The sequence below is a fragment of the Notamacropus eugenii genome, chromosome 2, assembly GCF_028372415.1.
Source record: "Notamacropus eugenii isolate mMacEug1 chromosome 2, mMacEug1.pri_v2, whole genome shotgun sequence".
Taxonomy (NCBI): domain Eukaryota; kingdom Metazoa; phylum Chordata; class Mammalia; order Diprotodontia; family Macropodidae; genus Notamacropus; species Notamacropus eugenii.
In genome coordinates this window covers 61,023,139-61,036,526 of record NC_092873.1, presented here as the reverse complement: position 1 = coordinate 61,036,526, position 13,388 = coordinate 61,023,139, and the positions used below count along the sequence as shown (strand labels likewise).

Sequence of the window (13,388 nt, the reverse complement as noted above, 5' to 3'; positions counted from 1 at the left end):
GTGAGGCTACAGTGAGGCCAGGGCAATAGGCCTGGTGAAAGGTGAGGAAGGCGGCTGTGGTGCTGGTGAAGAGAGGGAGATGATTAAGAAAGATAATGTGGAGAGAAGGAGGAGGCCTCTGGAGCTGGAGACTAGGGAGGACAGAAGTGAACCTGACTGGAGGTGGCTTCCCTGTGCCCACTGGCCTGCCTCCCAGGAGGCAGCCTCTCTGTGCCCACTGGCCTGGCCCGCCTCCCAGGCACACAGAAGAAGATGCCACAAGATGAAGGCCTCAGACAACACGGAGCTTTGCATGCAGGATATCAGAGCTAACACATGAGTATCTACAGCATCCTCTGCTCCCAAAGACGCTGACACGGAGCCAGAAGGTGCTGCTCCCAGAGAGGCCTGTTTATGTGAAGAGTAAACATCCTGGGCCCCATTATCTACAGGGACGGAAGGGCAGGCTTGCCGTTGCCCTGCATTTGAAGGCAGCCGGCTGCTAAATGAGCCTCCTGACTCCTCTGCAAGCTGTGGGTCAGGTTTAATGCAGACCAGGCCCCACAACAGAGGGGTTTAAAGCAAACAAAGGGAGAAGCACAGGAGTCCCTGTAATTGGGCCACACACTACAGGGAGGGAAGGTCCAGGAGTCTTGGGCTCACATCCTCCCACTCAGGGCCTTCCTTGGCTGACTAGGAGAAGGAAAAGTCAACATTCTATAAGGGAAGGCAGGCCTCCTTGATTTTTGCTCATTCATCTCCCCAAACTCAGCCCTCATAGGTGAGACCTGGCCCTAGGTTGGGGCAAACAGGGCCTTGTTCCAGGGGACTGACGTTTGGAAAATGAGGCCCACGAGAGAGTGGGGCAGGGATATTGGGTCTGTCCTTTCTCCTGGCCGTTAACCTGTTTGGCCCAACGAGGGCCTCAGCCTACTCCCTCCAGATAGTGCAAAATTCTCTCCAGCCACCTTCTAATGCCCTAAAGCTGGGGGTCTTCCCCCTCTTTAAGACATGGACCCCTTTGGCCGTCTGGTGAATCCTTGGGAACCCTTCTTATAACAGCATATTTACATGAATAAAATATAATAGAGTTAAGCAAAGGAAACCAATGACATAGAAATACATCTTGTATATTTTTTTAAACAATTTCACAAACACAAGTTAAGGAACCCTGGTCAAGGGACTTTCCTCTTAGGGAGACAGGCAGCTCCCTCTTTTGACACAGATATACCCCTAGTTACAGCTGTTTCCTGTATCTCCTCCCTGCCCCCAAATCAATCTCCTTGGTTGTAAGCCTTCCTGGTTATGGCCCTGACAGGCAGTGGGGTTTCACCATGATGGCCCTGAAGGATTCTAAAGCTAGGTCTGGTCTGAGTATTGACCACTCTTAGATGTATAGGAGTATGGATTTAGAGTGGTAAGGGAGCCTTGAGGCCATTTAATCTAAAACCCTCATTTTACAGATGAGGAAACTGAGGCCCAGAGAGGTGAACCATCTTGTCCAAGATAACCAAAGGTAGTATGGTAGTATTGGTGGAACTGGGATTCGAACTCAGATTTTCTGAGTCTGATCCAGCCCATGGTGGAAGACCCTTCAGTCTGTGTTTCTTAGTGCAGGAGCAGACAGCTGAAGGACTGCCTTTGTCCCATTCTTCAAGTCCTCTAGAAACTCAATGAAAAAAATCATATATTTCAGATTGGACCATTCCTGGGGCTCTGCAGATGGCTTCCCCAGGGGAATCCTTCTCTGTCTGCCCAGCTCCTTTCTCTTCCTCTGGCATTACCTCACCCTTCCTGTCTCCCCACACTCCTCCCTCCCCCATGTTGGACTGGACTCATGGCCCAGAATCCTAGGAATGTTCCTTCAATGCGTGACTCCAGGGGGACTTGGCTGGATTTTTCTCTCAGAAATAACCAAGGAGGAAATAGGTGTCCAGCCAAGGCATCTCATCTTCACTAGAGCTTATTTCATTTCAAACTAAAGGGGTCATGAAACCAGAGGGTGGATCATCTCATTGTCTCCCAGAGAATGAGAAGAATATAGTCCTGTCCAACAAATGTCTATGAAGTGCCAACCATGTACCAAGCCCCGTGCAGGCCATACAGGGCATCAAGGCCAAAGTAGAAAGTAGACCCTGGCCTTGGGGAACTTACATTCTTCTTGGGGATACAACAGGTGAGCAAGGAAGCATAGAGGAGGTGAAGATGTGGACTCATGAGGGAATGAGGAAAGACTTCTCTGGGGTAGGTGACCCATGAGCCAAGGAGGAAATAGGAGAAGGGTCCAGTATGGATGAACCAAGGTCTTTGCCAGGGCAAGAAGGCCAAATGCAGAGAACATGGAGTCAGCCAGTTTGATTAGAAATATGGAGGTAGTACCTGGAGGGGAGAAGGAAAAAAGCACCTCTAACATATCTAGAAAGGGAGACTAGAACCTGATTGTGGAGGCTCTGAAAACCAAGCTGAGGAGTTCATTTTCTCCCTGAGACGGGAGGGAGCCATTGAAGATTCCTGAGTAGAACAGTGTCGTGGCTGCATATGGGCTTTAGGAAGATGATGTTGGCAGCTGTGTGGAGGAGGGATTGGAGGGCCCAGTGGCTGGAGACAGGGAGGCCAAGGAGGCTACTGAAATAGTCCAGGTGAGAGGCATGATGGGTGGTGACTTCAGGAGTAGGAAGAAGAAACAGATGATAGAGATGGTGGGAAGGAAGAATCCACAGGATGTGGTTATTAATTGGCTTTGGACCCAAGTGGTCAACTTTATTGCATCTTGGTCACCATTTTGACCTGCACAGACATGCTCCTATCAGGAAAAGTTGATCCCTGGAAATCCATCTTCTCCTCTTGCTGTCCCCTTGAGCTTCTCAGGGAATCAACCTTTCCCCTCTTCCCATCCCCCAAACCTCATCAGTTCCTCCCATAGCCCTGAGGTCAGAGAACCAAAGCTGCTTGTCACAACTGGTCATTGTCCCCAAGTAGCACAGTCTTCCCCTCCCTTACCCTGTTACTGTGCAGAACAAGTCTTGGTCAGATGAGGTAAGGAACTGGCCTCCAACAAATTGAAAACATATTGGATCAGATTGCCACCACACGAAAAGACTCAGATGCTTGCTCTTGGAAGATGTATTAACTGTTTCAATTCAGGAATCCAGACAAAGCTCCCACCAGAGGAGAGAATTCCCATGGATAAAATTTATCACCACCACTCCTGCCTTACCCTTCCATGCTCAAAATGCTTTGTACTTACCTGACCTGAAAAGTATTTAGGAAGTACTGACTACATGCAAGGGGCCAGTCACACCCAACTGACATACAATCACATTCCTATTTTTTAAAATTTTATTTATTTATTTGTTTTTAGTTTTCAACATCCACTTCCATAAGATTTTGAGTTCTAAATTTCCTTCCCCTGCCTCTGCTTCCCCCTCCTCAAGACAGCATGCAATCTGATATGGGCTATACATGTATAATCATATTAAACATATTTCCACATTAGTCATGTTGTAAAGAAGAATTAGAACAAAGGGGGAAAACCACAAGAAGAAAAAAACAAAAACAAAAAAAGAAAATAGTCTGCTTCCATCTGCATTCAGACTCCATAGTTCTTTCTCTGGATGTAGTGAGCATTTTCCCTCATGAGTCTTCTGGAATTGTCTTAGATCATTGGTCATCACACAATATTGGACTTACTGTGTACCAAGCTCCTTGGTTCCACTCAGCGTCAGTTCATATAAGGCTTTCCAGGTTTTTCATTCAATCACACTTCTGGGGGGGGAGGAGCCAAGATGGCAGAGTAGAAAGATGCACATACACTAGCTTTTCCCCCACAGCCTATAAAATACCTGTGAAGAAAGACTCTTAACAAGTTCTAGAGCAGCAGAAGCCACCAAACAACGGAGTGGAGGAGATTTCAGGGTGACCTGAAAGGTCGACAGGAAAGGTCTGTCACACTGGATCCGGAATTGAGCTCAGCCCAGCCTTGGCCACCCAGCATGGCACTGGGAGGAGGACCCAAGCAGGCCTCAGAGGGGGAATCCCCAGTGCAGAGGTTTGCAGATCCCTCAACTGACAGGCACCAAAGGTCAGTGAGAGGGTTTTTTCAGCTGACAGAGAAGAGAGTAGGTCTTCCCATAGCTCAGACCTCAGGTGGCAGGGTAGAGGCCATACTGGGTGCCAGCAGCTTCCACAGCAGCCTGCATCCATTATTGGATTGTAAAGGCCCTGGGAGATCTGAACAACTTATCCGTACCTCAGCCCTGGATGTCAACCCTGCCCCCACCTAATGCTCCTGGAGGAATTGAGCAGCTGATCTTTATCTAACACTGAATGGTGGCCCTGCCCCCACCAAAAGCCCCTGGGGGGATCAAGCTGCTTATCTGAATCTCAGCCCCAAGTACTGGCTTGGTGGAATTGGAGGCCAGGTGGCTATAGAGAAAGAACTTTATTTATTACTCACAGATTCTAGGCACAAAAGTTTCTGGTTGCTCCCAGACCAGTGTACACATTTGACTATGCCACCTTGGAGGAACTAAGATCTTACAGATTCCCAGAGTATAGCCTACTCTTGACAAAAGACCCATAAGTTAAGTAACTGGTTGGGGAAATGACCAAAAAAGGGAAAAAAATAAGACTATAGAAGGTTACTTTCTTGGTGAACAGATATCTTCTCCCATCCTTTTGGATGAGGAAGAACAATGCTTACCATCAGGAAAAGACATAAAAGTCAAGGCTTCTGTATCCCAAACATCCAAAATAAATATTCAATGGCCTCAGGCCATGGAAGAGCTCAAAATGGATTTTGAAAATCAAGCAAGAGAGGTGGAGGAAAAATTGGGAAGAGAAATGAGAGAGATGCAAGAAAATCATGAAAAGCAAGTCAACAACTTGCTAAAGGAGACCCAAAAAAATGCTGAAGAAAATAACACCTTGAAAAATAGGCTAACTCAATTGGCAAAAGAGGTTCAAAAAGCCAATGAGGAGAAGAATGCTTTCAAAAGCAGAATTAGCCAAATGGAAAAGGAGGTTCAAAAACTCAATGAAGAAAATAGTTCTTTAAAAATTAGAATGGAACAAATGGAGGCTAATGACTTTATGAGAAACCAAGAAATTACAAAACAAAACCAAAAGAATGAAAAAATGGAAGATAATGTGAAATGTCTCATTGGAAAAACACCTGATCTGGAAAATAGATCCAGGAAAGACAATTTAAAAATTATGGGACTACCTGAAAGCTATGACCAAAAAAAGAGCCTAGACATCATCTTTCACAAAATTATCAAGGAAAACTGCCCTAATATTCTAGAACCAGGAGGCAAAATAAATATTGAAAGAATCCACTGATCACCTCCTGAAAGAGATTCAAAAAGAGAAACTCCTAGGAACATTGTAGCCAAATTCCAGAGTTCCCAGGTCAAGGAGAAAATATTTCAAGCAGCTAGAAAGAAACAATTTGAGTATTGTGGAAAGTCAATCAGGATAACACAAGATCTAGTAAGCTTCTACATTAAGGGACTGAAGGGTGTGGAATATGATATTTCAGAAATCAAAGGAACTAGGACTAAAACCAAGAATCACCCACCCAGAAAAACTGAGTATAATACTTCAGGGGCAAAATTGGTCTTTAAATGAAATAGAGGACTTTCAAGCATTCTTGATGAAAAGACCAGAGCTGAAAAGAAAATTTGACTTTCAAACACAAGAATCAAGAGAAGCATGAAAAGGTAAACAGGAAAGAAAAATCGTAAGGGACTTACTAAAGTTGAACTGTTTACATTCCTACAAGGAAAGACAATATTTATAACTCTTGAAACTTTTTTCAGTATCTGGGTAGTTAGTGGGATTACATACAAGCACACATACACATAGAGAGAGAAAGAGACAGAGAGCACAGGGTGAGTGGAATAGGATGGGATTATGTCTAAAAAAATGAAATTAAGGGGTGAGAGAGGAATATATTGGGAGGAGAAAGGGAGAAATGGAATAGGGCAAATTATCTCTCATAAAAGAGGCAAGAAAAAGACTTTTCAATGGAGGGAAAAAGGAGGAGGTGAGAGAGAAAACATGAAGCTTACTCTCATTACATTTGACTCAAGGAAGGAATAAAATGCACACTCATTTTGATATGAAAACCTATCTTACAATATAGGAAAGTGGGGGAGAAGGGGATAAGCAGGGTGGGGGGATGATAGAAGGGAGGGCAATGGGAGGAAGGAGCAATTAGAAGTTAACACTCTTGGGGAGGGACAAGGTCAAAAGAGAGAATAGAAGAAATAGGGGGCAGGATAGGATGGAGGGAAATATAGTTAGTCTTACACAACATGACTATTATGGAAGTCATTTGCAAAACTACGCATATATGGTCTATATTGAATTGCTTGCCTTCCCAGTGGGGATGGGTAGGGAGGGAGGAAGGAAGAGAAGTTGGAACTCCAAGTTTTAGGAGCAACTGTTGAGTATTGTTCTTTCATACAACTGGGAAATAAGAAATACAAGTAATGGGGTATAGAAATGTATCTTGCCCTACAGGATAAAAGAGAAAATGGGGATAAGGGAAGGGAGGGATACTAGAAGGGAGGGCAGATTGATGATAGAGGTAATTAGAATGCTTGGCATTTTGGGGTGGGGGGAAGGGAGTGATGGGGAGAAAATTTGGAACTCAAAATTTTGTGGAAATGAATGTTGCAAACAAAATAAATAAATAAAATTTTTAAGAAATCACACTTCTAAAGCATTTGAAAGGTAGGGTGGTATAATGGCTAGAAAGCCATCCTGGAAAGCAGGAAAATTGAAGCCAGGTTGCCTCTAAGCTATCCTGGCCATGTGACCCTTGGACAGACAAGTCATGAATCCCTCAGTGTCCTCTCTAGGCAACTCTTGAGTCTCTAAGGTACAGAGAGAAAGTGCTGCCTGCATGTTGGCAGAGAGAGGTCCTCCTCTGGGTATTCACTATACCAATAAAGTCCTAGCTGTAGTCTCAAAGCTCTAATCCATTGCTTGAATATATTTTTAAGTATAGATGTCTATAGAAACAGAATCTAAATTCTTTGAAGGCAGGGACTGTTTCATTTTGGTGATTGTATACCCAGCAGTTGGCACATAGGATCATAGATTTAGAACCCATTTATTCCAAACCCCCTCCCCTTATTTTACAGATGGGAAAATTGAGACAGTTTCTAAGTGACTTGTTTATGGTCATAGATTTAAAACTGAAAGAGAAAAGAGAGTCCAATTCTCTCATTTACCAATAAGGAAATTTACTTGGAAAATGATTAAGTGAGTTGCTCAGGGTCACACAACAAATAAGTATCTAAGGCAGGATTAGAATCCAGGACTGTGGATAACTTCAAATGCCTGGTGGGTTGTGTGATGGTATTCTCCTGGCTTGGTTTTTCTTCCCTCTTGTCATGTGACCAGTCCATCTCCTTTGTCATACAATTAGTCAAGCAATCAATGAGCATTTATTAGCCACCGACTGTCACCCCTCATACATTTCTGGTTTGGCGTGCTTTTTTCTTATCCTTTTATGAAATTCTCAGTCTGTAATATGTTATAGTCTGCTTGTCATGACTCCCACAAAGGCAAGCAAACTTTGGTCCCCGCCCTCTTGGTGTCCAAATGAGTTTGGGGAGCCTGCAGATGCTTACACTTCCTGGAAGGGGGGGTGCCCCAGGAGTTTTGGAAATTGGGAGAAGGTGGATACCAATAATGACTCCCATTTCTCTAGTGCTTAAAGGTTTCCAAAGCTCTTTCCTCCCCCCACCATCTTGCAAGTTGCTGCTGCTCCTTGTCTTTGGTTTTGAAAGAGGACCATGACATCAGGGAGGTGATGCCATGACATGCAAGTGGATTGGATTTAAGTGAGGGAAGGCTGATAAGGCTGCACAAGGTACTTAGCCCTATTTTACAGATGAAAAAGTGAGAGAGGGGAAGTGACTTCCTAAGAGTCTAACCAGCGTCTGAGGCAGAATATGAACCCAAATCTCCTGGCCCCCAGCCCAGCACTGTATGTCCTACTGCCTGGATCCATATGCAATTCATTAATTTCCAGTTAGACTTGCCTCATTCACAGCAGCCTGGGGACCCAGTGACCAGGGCCTTTTCCTTTCTTGAGATGGAGAGGAAGTTCTTTCAACCGTACTCATTGGGGACATTCCAAACAATCTTGCTTTGGGGCCAAGGGTGGAAAGTTTCAGCCAAAAAAGGGCAATTTTCAGATGCTTATGAGCAACCAAAAACCTGGATTAAAGCAAGAACTCTTTCTCCTTCTAATTAGTCACCATTCCCCAGCAGATCTGCACCTTGTCCTGTGCCCAGCTTGTGCCCTGCATGCCTGGATCCTCACTCTCAAGGGTCCAGTAGAGACTCCTGCAAGGGAATGTATCCCAAGATTAAAGTTTCACTCCAAGCTTCACATAGTGCACAGCGGCCTACACTATAGAGGTCCCCTGATTTATTGCCATTTTCAGCTGTCACTGGGGTATAAATAGCTGGAATGAAAGGAGCAGCCAACCTCACATCAGAAGGTTATTTTGGGGTGCTGGTGACACTGTGATCCCTCAGAACTGACTTCAAACAGTGCCAGAGGACCCAAAATAGCATATGAAAAGAAGTCCCAGTCTGTGGTTCCTACGAGGACATGAGGTACTGGGATACACCAGTGTCAAGGACAGTCTGCATCTCTTAAGGGATTCTGGGGACTTGGCAGTTGGAGAGTTCCCGAGCTCCAAGGCTTCTTCTTGAAGAACTCCATGTTCTCCCCCATCTAAGTCAAGGGTTCCTTTATTTTTTCCAAGAAAAATCATGTATCTGTTGTGTCTACATCACTCCCAGAACAACTACTGCCCAACACAAAAGGGAAAAATTCTATGTGTTTGGAGGATAGAGGTGGGGAGGAGGGAGACAGAGGTGAGGGAATGAGAGAGGGGCAAGAGCCTTGGTTTGGGAGACAAAAAAGAGCTTGAGTTTTTACTTTGTTCCTTAATAGCTTGGGCAGATCAGTTAATAGGATCAAAGAGTGGGAGTTGGGGGGGACTTCAGAGTCCATTTTATGGATGAGGAAACTGAGGCCCACAGTGGTTGAGTTAGGAGCCTAGCTCTGAGAACTGGAGGGAAACTGAGAGGCTCATGTAGTCAAATCCTTTTCATTTTACATATGAAGCAACTGAATCCCATGGAACTTTAGGTGACTTACTCCAGGTTGTAGAGATGGTAGGAGACTTGGGATTTAAACCACATCTTCCTTTCTCCAAGTCTAATACTTTATCTACTGAGTACCCCTTCTGGTGTCATCTTCCTCATATCTGCAGAATGAGAATTCTGTTCTCTCTCTCAGGTTGTCCTGAGGGAAGTGCAGCATGAACAGGAATTGCTGGGAACTTCTACCTGTCTGACCTTCTTGGGCTTTACTCCCCAACACTTACCCTTCCATCCAGTGACCCTGGGCTCCTGGCTGTTCGGCATACAACACCCTCGGTCTCTGAGCTCTGGCATTTTCTCTGGCCCTCGTCCCCTGTAGCTCCTCCTCCTTCTTTCTGAATACTGATCTCCCAGCTCCCTTTAGGTCCCTGCTAAACCCCCATGCTCCCTTATCTAATTCATTGACAAATAACTCTCTAGTTTGGAAGCTCTTAATTTGGGGTCCATGGGACTACGAATAGGCTTCAAGTCTGAACCTTAATGGGAAAAAAATTACATCTCTATTTTCACTAATTTCTATTTGAAACTTAGTATGTCCTTCAGTTATGTCTAAAAAAACTCCAAAACACCCTAAAATCAAAAAGTGCTCCATGGGTTTTACAAGACTGCCAAGGAGTTTAAAATACAAAAAAAGCTAAGGACTGCTCCTCTTGAGGGAGATTCATACTCAAGTCACCAGGTCACCTAACTGCCTAAAGGCTAATGAAAACCTTCTCAACGATAAGAGGTATGCTGGATGGGCTTGTCTCAGGAGGTAGTGAGTTCCCTGTCCCCAGAGGTCTTCAAGGATCATTTGTTGGGGATGTTGTGGAGGGGCCTCCAGGTCAGGTCAGGATTGGACCAGTCAGCGTCTGAGGTTCCTTCAGGCTCCGATATTCTGTGATTCCTGGAGCTCAGTTCCTGAATTTTTCCATCCCCGCCTTATTGCTGGCTCCCAGCCACTGGTAGATCTAGGCTGAGCTTAGTCCCCAGGCATCCCTTCTCCAAATAAGATGCTCCATTGTTTGGGGCTGTTTTCTCAGCAAATAGGGACCAGCCTGTGAGGGGAGGAGGAAGGGAGCTCTGCTTATTTGAAATGTGACCCAGTAGGAATGAGGTAATGGGGCTGTGAACTTTGGGGATGAGGGCGTTTCCCTAATGAGAACCTCAAACTTTGCAGCCTCCTTAACCTAATGGAAACCTGTTTTTTTTTCAAAGGTGCCAAGTTTCTGATACTCCTAATGTAGATCCAGAAGTTCATGAACTTAGAGCTAGGAGGGACCTTAGAGGTCATCCATCCAGATGAGAGAAATTGGAGGCACGGAAAAAGGAAATCATTTGCCCAAGGTCACCCAGGTGAGGAGGGCAGAGCTGACCCTTGGTGGGCAAATAGGAACTGACTGAGTGTTCTGCAGCATAGGGGTTACTATTTCTGTAAATGGTATGGACTGTCCTGCTATGGGCCTAGGCCAGGACCACCCGAAAGGCCAAGTTAGGGTCTCAGACAAACTTGGCATCTCCCTCAAGGAGTGCTCTCTCCACATGTGGTGCTGATGAGTATTTGTGGAGTTGAATTGAATGTATGACAGAGAAAGTTATTAAGTTATTTTCCGTTGTATCTGATTCTTCATGACCACATTTGGAATTTTCTTGGTAGATACCTCCTGCAGTTCATTTTATAGATGAGGAAACTGAGGCAAACAGGGTCAAGTGACTTGTCCAGGGTCACACAGCTGGTAACAGTCTGAGACTGGATTTGAATTCAGGTCTTCCTGACTCCAGGCCAGGCATTCTATCCATTGTGCTATCTAACTGCCCCAAAGGACTAGTTTAAAAAAATATACATATACATGCATGCATGCACACATATGTATATGCATGAATGTATGTACATGTGTTATGTGTGCATGTGTGTATTGCACATGTGTGCATGTATGTGTGCGCATGTGTTATGTGCATGTTGTGCATGCATGTGTATATGGGTATGTGCATGTGTGCACACACATAAATGTGTATGTATGTACATGTGTGCTGTGTATATGTGTGTGCATGTACTTATGTATATGCATGTGTGTGTTGTGTGTGTACTTATGTATATGCATGTGTGTATTGTGTGCGTATGTATATATGTACATGTATATGTGTATAACGGAAGACAGTCTTTGCCCTCAAGAAGCTTACTTTCTAACTAGAGGAAGGCAGCACATTTAAATAAATGGGGAAGGAGGGTGGAAAGTTACAGGGAGAGTTAATGGAGCCCTGGAATACATTAATACATCCTATGAAATAGGGGCTCATTAACAAGGTGTGGCCTCCTGGGGCCAGTTCTTTCCTGCTGCCATTATCAAGATGCGGCTGCCAAAAGGAGAGGATTAGCTGATGGGGCCACCCTTGGAAGCCAGCCAGCCCAGCTGATAAGGGGTTGAGGTTGAGAGCAGGGAGGGGCATGACCCCAAATCACACAGGTAGTAAATGACAGGATGAGATCTGAATCCCTGTTTTCCCAATCCAGGGGTCATGATGTGGGCCACCTTGGAGAAGGGAGGTCTGGGAGTGGAGGCAGGGCTGAGTGAGAGGATCCATGGGGGATCCAGTCCTTCAGTTAGGCCTTGTTAGAATGCCAAGTTATGAGTCCTTATCAACCCTCTGGGTTTTAATCTGATAATTGTGCAATAGAGCTGGCAGTCAGGTGAGCCTGGATAAATGGTAAGTGGAGTCAGGTGCCAAAGCTGGATGAGCAGAGGGATCATTTCATGGGAAGTGGGGGAGGGGAGAGCACAGATTCCCATCCCCCCAACCCTCCCCCATATAAACCATTTTAGGAAGTCAGGACCTGGATATCTGTCACAGGATGGAAAAGTGAAGGGAGCCAACTAGGTAAACCTCCTAACACAATGCATGAGGAAATTGAGGCCCAGAGATTAAAGGACTCACCCAAGGTTATCTAAGTCTTAAATGACTGAGGAGGGACTTGAATTCAGGTCTTCTGATTCCACATCCTGGAAGGTAAAAGCTCAGACCTGGGGATCTAAGGTGGAGAGAGAGAGACAGAGAGAAAAGAGAGGGAGATAGAGAAAGAGGAGAGAAAGGGAGAGAGACAGAGAGAGGAGAGAGAGGCAGAGAAAGGAGGGAGACAAAGAGAACATTTATTAAGCACTTGATGTGTACCCAGCTCTGTGCTAAAGGCTGGAGGTATACATACAGAAAAGCAGAATTATCTCCCTGCCCTCAGGGAGCATCTGTTTGAATGGGAGCAGGCAGCCCCCATGGGGATGGATTCTGGAAACAGGAGATGGGGAATGCCCTCCCTGGGCAGAACCCCCTGGCCAGCCCCTTCTGCTTTCTCCTACTGATCTCCCTTTCTCTTGCAGGAGTTACAGAGAGGTCACCAACTGCACCTACCTCATCGCTGAGAAGCTGGACTGCTACTGGCCCAACCACCAGGTGAACGACTTCTTCCTGGCCATCCACAGGCACTACTTCCAAGATTGCCCTGCCACAGGAAGGATCCTCAAAGACCCACCCAGCAACATCCTCTGCCCTTTCATCATCGCCCCCATCTTGGTGACGCTGCTTGGCACAGCTCTGGTGGTGTACAAGAGTCAGCGGAATGAGGGCATTGTGTAAGGCCTCACCACCCCGTGTGCACCATTTGGAACTGCTGCATGCATGCACACCCGTGCCATCGTGACCTGAGACTGTAGGGTGGTCAGACTCTAGGGGCATGCTGGGAATGAGGTGAGAAGAGGTGGGCTGTCTCTGAGAAAACCTTCATTTGGGCGATGATAGCTTGTCTAATGAGGAGGCTTATTCCCTGCAAGATGATAGGTGGGCGGGCAGAGATGAGAAAGTAATGTGGAGGACAATGTGAACAAAGACTGCAAACAGTCCTAGTCACTTTCTCTAAACAACACATGCCCCTTGAGTAATGCTAACAATATTTTTCAGTTGCTAACAGATTTGAGAATTAAATTTGACATGAGCCCCATCTTGACTCAACTAACAGGGTCCAACAGATTGGTTAAGGTTGGCCAAGGTTCCGTCAAGCAGAGATGTTGTAAGTATAAATTATTCCTTGGGAAGTCTTTGGTCAACCATTTCTCTTGAAGTGTTCATTCTCCAGATGTGATCCTCTGGCCTTACAATGTTTCCAATGTATAAAATATTTTATCATGCTGTATACATGGAACAAGCTGTGTTTGGGTGATTAAAAGATATAGTCTCAAATACAGAAA

General features: G+C 45.4%; 1 protein-coding gene across 2 annotated transcripts in view; it reads left to right on the top strand.

Moving 5' to 3' along the window:
* RAMP1 (receptor activity modifying protein 1) overlaps nucleotides 1-13,388 on the top strand; it is a 97,794-nt gene extending 84,406 nt beyond the window's left edge. Inside the window, exons 3-4 of one of the 2 annotated variants that reach the window (XM_072640594.1) lie at nucleotides 12,525-12,776; nucleotides 13,160-13,388. In XM_072640594.1, coding sequence (XP_072496695.1) covers nucleotides 12,525-12,776; nucleotides 13,160-13,178 — 271 coding nt within the window. In that variant the 3' untranslated portion in view covers nucleotides 13,179-13,388. Of the gene's footprint in view, nucleotides 1-12,524 lie in introns of both variants that reach the window. The other variant, XM_072640595.1, reaches the window with a different exon arrangement.